This window comes from Triturus cristatus, chromosome 8, assembly GCF_964204655.1.
Source record: "Triturus cristatus chromosome 8, aTriCri1.1, whole genome shotgun sequence".
NCBI classification, from domain to species: domain Eukaryota; kingdom Metazoa; phylum Chordata; class Amphibia; order Caudata; family Salamandridae; genus Triturus; species Triturus cristatus.
In genome coordinates this window covers 1643264961-1643273994 of record NC_140591.1, presented here as the reverse complement: position 1 = coordinate 1643273994, position 9034 = coordinate 1643264961, and the positions used below count along the sequence as shown (strand labels likewise).

Here is a 9034-nt window from a genome sequence, read left to right as displayed (position 1 = left end):
ATACAAATAGCAGCCAGTGACAAAGCCAATAGTCCAGCCGTATAAAAACATGAATGGCCGCCCATAGCTTAAGGGTTATTTATTATAAATGCATCAGATACCCTGATTATTGTTTCCGATGCTTCAAGGTTAAAATGAAATAAATAAATCAATGTCCGGGGTAACTCCGGTGATTAATACTCATTTTAGAGAGGGTTATATCATTTTATCTAGTGTAAAGAATGTGTACAATACCATAAATGCGCAGGTTTTGTTTTCAATTTTGGTTTTTATGCTTTTCCCAAACTTTAACCAGCCCTTTTAGCTAAGGGTCTGACCTGTCATGCCTACAGTTTGTACACCCCTAAACATTGGAACATATTCCTAGATGTTTTACATATACCAGGTGTAAGGATGCATGTCTCTATGTGATGTGTATTTTGGGTTTTCTAAGCTGCATGTAACTGTAATATCCTGCTTATGAGGTGTGGTTTTAAAACAGCCGTTTTTATATTCAACCCAGATGCAGGACCTGCCAGAATTAATCCTCACAGACGAGGAAATGCACGCCCTACAGACAGGTATATGTATTTAGAGATGTCTACTTCGGAGTAGTTTCTTACACCTGTGTCTTAGACGCTCTGCTTTTCCAATGGTAGTTCTCATGTATGTGTGTTTTTATAGGTCTGGATCCCGAACTACAAAAGATTCTTGAGGATGTACATCGGCGCGGGTGGTCTCAAGACATGTCTCTGAATGTGCTGGATAACCCTGTACTTACAGGTAAATCAGAAAAATAAAAAAATAAAAAAAATAAAAAAATAAAAAAGGCCCTCATTCTTTCAAAGGCCTAAGACTTGGGAAAACACAAACGTGAACTATAGGAACACTCCACAGCGGAGCATGCTGTGGACGGTTTATACTACAAATATGATTATTTTTTTCCCTTTACAGGGTCCCCTGATGTCGTGTTTGTGCAAGAGACGTCGCAGCACCCAAAAGAAAGGCCTGGGAAAAAAAAATCCGCCGCATCTAAAGACGGACCCGTGACAAAGAAAGGAGTTGGGAAAAGCCATATAAAAGGTGTGTTTTTACAAAAAAAAAAAAAAGTGGGGAAAACGATCTCTCGGGGTTGTATTCTCAAGAACAATGGGGGCCACCGGCATGTAGTACCAGGTGTACTACGATGGGTAGGGTAAACATCTTATACGGGATCCTTATTGTTCTAATATATATTTTTTATGTTACATTCTAGAAGCCGTTCAAAAAAACAGTGGTGAAGATACGTATAAGGCTGAGAGGTCAACAAAAACGCTGGCTGATATAACAAAGACTGTCCTGAACACCCCGCCTGCGGCAAAAGGTGTGAGTAGGCGTGTACGCCAGAATAAGATCTACACATACTACACAAACATACGGAAGAGAACCGACGCATCCGTTATGTATCTGAACCCTCTCAAGCCCTCAAAAGGGAACCCCCTCTCAAGCAAACCGGCTCTTAAGAAGAAACAGTCGAACTCAGTAACCCAGGCAGGTCCTTTAAACCTCAAGAAGAAGTCGTTGGTCATGGAGTCCCTAGCAGACCCTTTAGACCTCAGCAAGAAACCTCTGGCCCCCGAACCCCTAAAGACTCCATTAGATCTCTCATTAAAAAATGTTGTTAAGCAGGTGAATGAACCAGATACACCTGAACTCTCTAAGGAACCATCGTTTGTAACGACACCTGCAGAAGCCCTTTTACAACCCCAAACCCCTAAAGTCAACCGGCTCTCAAGAAAATATCTTAAGAATAAACAAGGGGTCCAGGCGTTACAAGTAGAAGCATAGGAAGGGTCCTTAGTCAATCCTGTTACACCGCAGCACCCATCCCACCCTCTGAAGACCTCTATAGCTTCAAAAATAAAACGGGTGGCGCCTGTAGAGGAATGCCCCATAACCCAAACCCTGGAACCATCTGTAGTAGCGCCTTCTGAGTTTAGGGACAATGTGTCTGACAAGGGGCAGCCTTAAGGAGCCCCTTATACCGGCAGCATGGGGTGCCCCGAGACAATGACATGCTCTGTAGACACATTTGTTAGACCGTCAGAAGCAGCGTCCGGGGGGCTCTCTAACACAGACACCGGGGTTTTGCAGCCAACATTTACACATACGCCAGACAACCTCACGGCCACTGTCTTAGACGGTAGCACCCTTGATTATTTCGACAGGCATTTACACTCACCGTGCCCCATGTCACCTGCAACCCCGGAGGGTGCATACGACCCAACAAGCCCCTCGGGGTGTGTAAACCCTGTATCCCCCCCAACTATATACACCCATAGCAGTACGGGTTGCAGTACGGGTTGGGATGATTGGTCAAATCAGAGTATGGAGGTGTCATCTAGCGAGGTCCCTTCACCCAATGCTCCAGGGTGCTCGCACTGGGATCCTGTTTCTATGATACCCCCAGGACCTCAGTTACAGATGGGTGCTGGGGATGTAGGCAGTAGAGAAGACCCTGGTTTGTTAAAGGTTGTTATACAACCAAACACGGTATTCAGCCCTCACCCACCAAAATATGACTCTATAAACCCTAAACCGGTACTAGACGTGCATGTAAAGGATATACAAATGGCGGTCAGGAAGTTAAAACGCCAAGCGAACACCGCAACCTTAAAATTGGGGTTGGGTGGTAGTGGCGACAGGGTCATGGTGGAGGCTCAGCAGAAAATACTGCAAAGGGTTGACCTCTGTAAAAGGGTAATCCTCCAAACGTGTCAGGAAGCGGGATCGGACATATTGCGTATACAGACGTGACTAGGGCAGCTACACACCCTGAAGAATGCCAGGGCCTCTGGTTTTAATAAAAGAACCCTCACATCAAAATACCTCGGTAAAGTACAAACACTCCTGACAAAGTCCCTACACTTCTTACGGCTACTCAGGCGTAAAAAGTACATAGAACACCGTCACACCGTTTCACAAGCTACGCCTGAACAACAACCAACACTCCGTCATAAGGAACGCATAGATGACCCTCGGGGTGGGTCTGTAACAGAGGACGCCTTGAGTCCAGAGCCCCTAGGCACAGCCCAGACTGTTCAAATAGGAGGGGGTCGGCTACCTCGAAAAGCATGGACCCGTAAAAAACAAAAATGGGCTAATAGCGCTAAGCAGCGACGGCTTTTAATAAGTAAACTGAAGAAAGCCAGAATATGTGCTACAAGGGTGCTTAAAAGGGCCCCTAAGCCCATACTGGACCAGAATCCCCAATACGATACAGCAACAAGCTCCCCAGCAAGTCAAATACCTCAAGATGAGGATTCAGAGGTCGTATATTTAGAGAGCGTTAGAAGCTACAGGCGTGATGTAGAGAGATTTAATGCCGTCGAGCACTACGAAGAGTTTAGGTTTGCTAACCTTCACCAGATAAGGTCCTCCGATCAGGGTGTTTTAGCTATACACCAGGCGGTGCAAACGCTCATAGAAAGGTTGTTACGCGATGTGGGTCCTAATGATTTTTTCCAACTACGTTTCCAGGGACAAGGTTTTGACAGTCCGTTGTTCACCAAAAAGAGGTCCCGAGATGTGTTTGACGCTGTGGAATTTTTAGAAAATCTTTCGACGCTTTTACAGAGTAAGACTGAACTAGTCGCCTATGGCACTTTCCGCGTCATAGCCCTCATTGTCAGGGGGCGTGAGGGGGGTGTTTCCAGACCTTTAAAGAACGTGCTATACAGTAAGATAATTGGTAAGAAACAACGTTGGCTGCTCGACTTTAACAACGATACAAACAACACGTGTCTGGCGGCCAGCATCGTAGGTCTGCTGATGGGTCGCAACACCACCGACGCGGTCATCATGGCTAGAGCGGCTGAGGCCCATGAGGTTCTTGAAATACCTCCCGACCGCATGGTCGGCTTTGGCGATATAGGTCTTTTTGAGAACTATTTCGCTGTGACGGTGAAAGTTCTTTATCACAATGGCTCTTGGAAGTACTTTACAACTGGCAGCCCGGTGAGGAACAAGACCGTATATGTGCTTCACCACGAAAATCACTTTTACGGGATCTTAAACCTTAAAGGTTTTCTGGGTGTCAAGTATGTGTGCACCCATTGCGACCATATATACAGCACTAAGGACCGTCATCAGTGTGAAATGCACTGTAAGATGTGCCAGAGGGATGGTTGCTTCGTAGATACCGCCCTGAAGAGGAGGTGTCGCACCTGTAAGCTGTTTTGTCGCTCTCAAGACTGTTTGACCATCCACAAGAAAGCTGTTAAATGCACCCCTAAAATGGATTGTTTTGAGTGTGGTCGGTATGTGGCATCTGATCACAAATGCAAAGGTATGAAATGCCCCCGATGCCATACGTCTTATGTGGCGGGTACCAACCATCGTTGCTACATGGTTAAAGGCCAGCCCCAGACCAAAACCGAAGCCTACATAGTGTTTGATATAGAGTGCACACAGGAGACGGGTGTACACCAACCTAACTATATTTACGCACACCATCTAACTTCCGACGACAGCTGGGAGTTTGAAGGCCGAACGTGCGTTGGTGATTTCCTTAACACTTTCATTCAAACCAAATTCAAAGGGTATACTATGCTGGCCCACAACTCAAAAGCCTACGACTCATTCTTTATTTTACAAAATATGATTCGTGAAAAGGTGCAAGTAGAACTCATTACTCATGGTTCAAAGCTGATGATGTTAACAGTCGGGCATTTACAAATAAGGTTTATAGACACTCTGAATTTCCTACCCATGAAACTGAGTAAGCTGCCAAAAGCCTTTGGTTTCCCAGGGTGTAAGGGTTATTTTCCACACTTTTTTAACACATGGGCGAACCAGAATTATGTGGGGCCCATGCCATCTCCTGACAGTTACGGGGTTCAATATATGATGCCAGCCGAGAAAGAGAGCTTTCTACAATGGTACTCTGAAAACCGTGAAAAAGAGTTTCATTTTCAAACAGAGTTGAAAGCTTATTGTCAGGCTGATGTAATGATCCTGCGCCAAGCGTGTAACCTCTTCAGAGACGCTGTGGTGGTGATGACTAAGAAAGTCAGAATGCTGAAGCCTAAGAAACGTCAAATGACAAAGAAAAGTCGGGTCTTGAAACCGAAGATGGCTCCAATGATAAAAGAGGTCGAATACATAGACCCTTTTCAAAACATCACTTTGGCATCCATGTGTATGTCCATCTATAAACACATGTTTTTAAGACCTCAAAGTATCGCTCTAGTGCCGCCAGACCTCTATAACGGTAAACAGAAACGTTATTCAACCCCCTCGATCCGGTGGCTCATGTACATCTCTGAGAAGGAAGACGTACATATTCAACACGCCCTGCAGGGTGGTGAATACCGGGTGGGGCCCTATTACCTGGATGGGTACGCTGTAATTAACGGGGTGGCGACGGCCTTTGAATACAACGGCTGTTTTTACCACGGCTGCCCTCAGTGTTACAAGCCCCACGAGTTTAACAAACTTCTGGGTGCCAAATTTGAACACTTACACAGACGTACTCTGATGAAGGCCCAGTATGTTAAAAAATGTGGCTTTGCTATGAGGGTTCCATGGGGGCACGAGTGGTTAGAGATGTTAACAACCGACACCGAACTCATCTCTTACCTTCAGAGTTGTGATTTACCAGAACCCTTGGAACCCCGCGATGCCTTATTCGGAGGCCGTACAAACGCCATACAACGGTACAGGGCCACGGATGAGGGTGAGAAAATACACTACTATGATTTCACCAGCCTGTACCCCTTTGTAAACAAAATGAAGGTATACCCCTTAGGACATCCTACCATCATATATAGAGACTTTAAGCCCCTTTCGGAATACTTTGGGTTAGTTAAATGTGAAATCTATCCGCCAAGGCGGCTTTACTTTCCAGTGTTACCCTACAGAGTCGATGGTAAGCTGCTGTTCCCCCTATGTCGAACATGCGCATTGCTTAAAGAGACCGGTGGTTGCAGTCACACCGATGAACAAAGGATGCTCACAGGGACCTGGTGCAGTATCGAGGTCGAAGTGGCGCTAGAGAAAGGTTACAGGCTCGGAAGGATACACGAGGTGTGGCATTTTAAGAGGACTATGACCCTGCTCTTTGCCCCGTACATTAATCTGTTTCTCAGAGACAAACAGGAGGCCTCAGGGTATCCCGAATGGTGTACTAGTCAGGATGCAAAGCAGAAATACATAGATGACTACTATGCTCACGAGGGTATACATTTACGCCCCCATATGATAGAGGTCAACCCGGCCCGTCGCCAGTTAGCTAAACTCTGCCTCAACTCCTTATGGGGAAAATTCGCACAGCGTACAAACCTATCAAATACGACCTTAATAACAGATCCGGACGAGCTGTTTAAGTACCTATTTGCCCCCTGTTATGAGGTGTCCAGCTGCAATTTTATCGATGACGAGACAGCGGCAGTGTGTTGGAAATACACAAAAGCATACCCCACAACGTGTAACAACATAAACATCTTCATAGCCTGTTTCACTACAGCCCATGCCCGTCTAGAGCTTTACAGGGTTATGGATAAACTCCAGGACCGATGTCTGTATCATGATACCGACTCGGTGATTTTTCTGAGTAAACCAGGGGATGAAGACCCTCCTCTTGGGGATTATCTGGGTGATTTGACCAGCGAGCTCGATAAGGGTGAGCATATAATAGAATACGTATCGTCAGGACCTAAGACCTATACCTACTGCACAAACATGAATAAAGTGTGTATGAAGGTCAAAGGTATAACCTTAAATGTCAGCAACACCCTAAAAATCAATTTTGACAGTCTAAAGAATCTGGTGCACGAATACGCTGCATCAGCCGATTGTGAAACTGCTAAAACCATAGTTGTGAACCAACCATGCATAGTCAGATCCAAAAAGAAATGGGAAATTACGACGCAGCCCTTACATAAAACCCTGCGCGTTGTTTTTGATAAAAGGATCCTGACAGCGGACTATAAAACAATCCCTTATGGTTATTAGAGCCATTAGAGAGACAAACCCCCCACCATGGACACCCATTTGCAACATCCCTTCTCCTGCGTGTTAGCAGGCCCCTCAAACTGTGGTAAGAGCTATTTTATAAAAAAGCTCTTAGAAAATGCGCCCTCTGTTTTAACCCAAACCCCTAATAACATTGTGTGGCTATATTCCTGTTGGCAGCCTCTTTATACAAACCTGTCCCGTAGTTTCCCACATATCCGTTTTATAGAGGGTATACCAGATGATCTCAACGATGATGAGCTACTGCCACCGTCCCGTATAAACATGATCATTGTCGATGACCTTATGCGTGAAGGGGGTGATCATCCGGAGTTAGAGAGAGCTTTTACACAATATTCACATCATCGCAATCTAAGCATATGCTACATTGTACAGAACTTGTTTTACAAGGGCAAGAACAGTCGGTCTATAGCTCTCAACGCTTCATACCTTGTTTTATTTAAAACCCCCCGGGACAAACAACAAATAGCAGTCATAGCTAAACAGATGTACCCCGGAAACACACACTTCTTCATGGAGGCCTTTAGCGACGCTACGGCAAAACCCCATGGCTATCTGCTGGTCGACTTAAAAAATGAAACTCTAGAAGACTATAGACTGAGGGCTGATATTTTTCCCCCCGAGCTACCAGTCGCCTACACCCCAAAGACCAGACCCCGGCCCTATAAAAATCAGCTTTGACGTGTTTTAGAGACATTTACACAAGGACCTTTATAATATAAGGTGATGACCATGTCTGACCGTCTACGCCGCAATCTAGCTCTCCTGAAACTGCTTGTTACAGCCAGTCCTCAACACAGAAAGGCCATCCTGTGCGCTGCTTCTGACGACTTAGTGGCTGCCATTTCAGAAATAGCCCTAAACACCCTTAAAGGCAACGTGCCTATATCAAGGATTCAGTTACAGGTGTTGAAGAAGAAGAGGAGTCTTATCAAGAAGCTCAGTAATAAAAGGGCCTCACTCATTACAAAGAAGAAACTGGTGAAACAATCTGGTAGTTTTATAGGTAACTTGCTAGGCATTGCTATACCAGCAATTACAAGCCTCCTCTCGGGACAGTAATGGAGCATGCCACAAAGATGTATTTGGTTCCTAAACAACAAATGGACCATCTGGGTTCTTCCACAGACAGTGCGTGGGATATACGCAGAAATGAGACTCTGCGCCTGGATGCGGAAATTAAAGACATTTTGAACCGCACTGATCTAAACCCCTACGACAAGGCAAACCTTTACACCAGCACCCTTAAAAACTTTTTAAGTTACTACAACCAGTGGAATACTGAGAAAAACAAGCTGACTCTATATACCCCGGACTCTGAACAACCTGCAGCCCCTGCGAATACCCCTCAACTCCTACAACCACCGCCGGACCTTGCGTCAGCCCCAGATCCCTTTGTTGATGAACTCTTAAAAAACATAAGTCAAAGACATAGAGGTGCAGCGCAAATGCTGATGAGTAAACTGGCAACTTCTAAAGACCTCACATCCTGGAATGAACGAGGCGAATTTCTCTACAAGGGACAGCCGGTTGTGGGGTCGCACATGTACGACCTGGTTAAAGGGCTCACGCACCCCAAAATGCTAACGTCTCAAAATGCACCGCGTGGTTGGGATCATTTTCTGCGAGCCGCTGCTGAACTCAACATCCCTTCGACGCTCATTGGTAATAACGATCATCGCCGTATGTTTGAAAGTTTAAAGACAACCCTCCCACCATCGCCGCCCGCCTCTGAAGGCCTACGGATATCTCCCTCTTAGACTACCCCTATGACCCCATCTACACGGCGAAAAAAGCGCTTGTCCATACCCCGTACATGGATTCATCCATAATTTTTAAATGTACCTATTATGTGTATGAGCGTGTCTGATTTTCTTCATATATTTCTTCAGCAAAGTTTGTCAGTGTAATGCACAACTTACATACATGCTTGTAATAAACACTTTTATACCTTTACAGCCGTCTCAAGCGTCTTTTTAAACCTTCTTTAAAAAATAAAAAATAAAATATGATGCATGAATAAGCAGTGAAATACAAAGTC

General features: G+C 45.3%; 1 protein-coding gene across 1 annotated transcript; it reads left to right on the top strand.

Moving 5' to 3' along the window:
- Window positions 1–502: 502 nt before the first annotated feature.
- On the top strand, window positions 503–8753 carry LOC146808480 (uncharacterized). The gene is made up of 7 exons (XM_085623959.1): window positions 503–560; window positions 664–762; window positions 934–1062; window positions 1235–1688; window positions 2904–5028; window positions 7390–7481; window positions 8027–8753. The coding sequence occupies exons 1-7, from the start codon at window positions 503–505 to the stop codon at window positions 8751–8753; spliced, it is 3684 nt and encodes a 1227-aa protein (XP_085480085.1).
- Window positions 8754–9034: the final 281 nt, after the last annotated feature.

Excerpts from the sequence above, each read along its gene's own strand:
- LOC146808480 (XM_085623959.1), top strand. The coding sequence starts at position 503 with ATGCAGGACCTGCCAGAATTAATCCTCACAGACGAGGAAATGCACGCC. Across the intron at positions 1,689-2,903 it reads GAACTCTCTAAGGAACCATC|GCGTAAAAAGTACATAGAAC; the intron begins GTTTGTAACGAC and ends ACGGCTACTCAG. Across the intron at positions 5,029-7,389 it reads TGGTGGTGATGACTAAGAAA|AACAGTCGGTCTATAGCTCT; the intron begins GTCAGAATGCTG and ends TACAAGGGCAAG.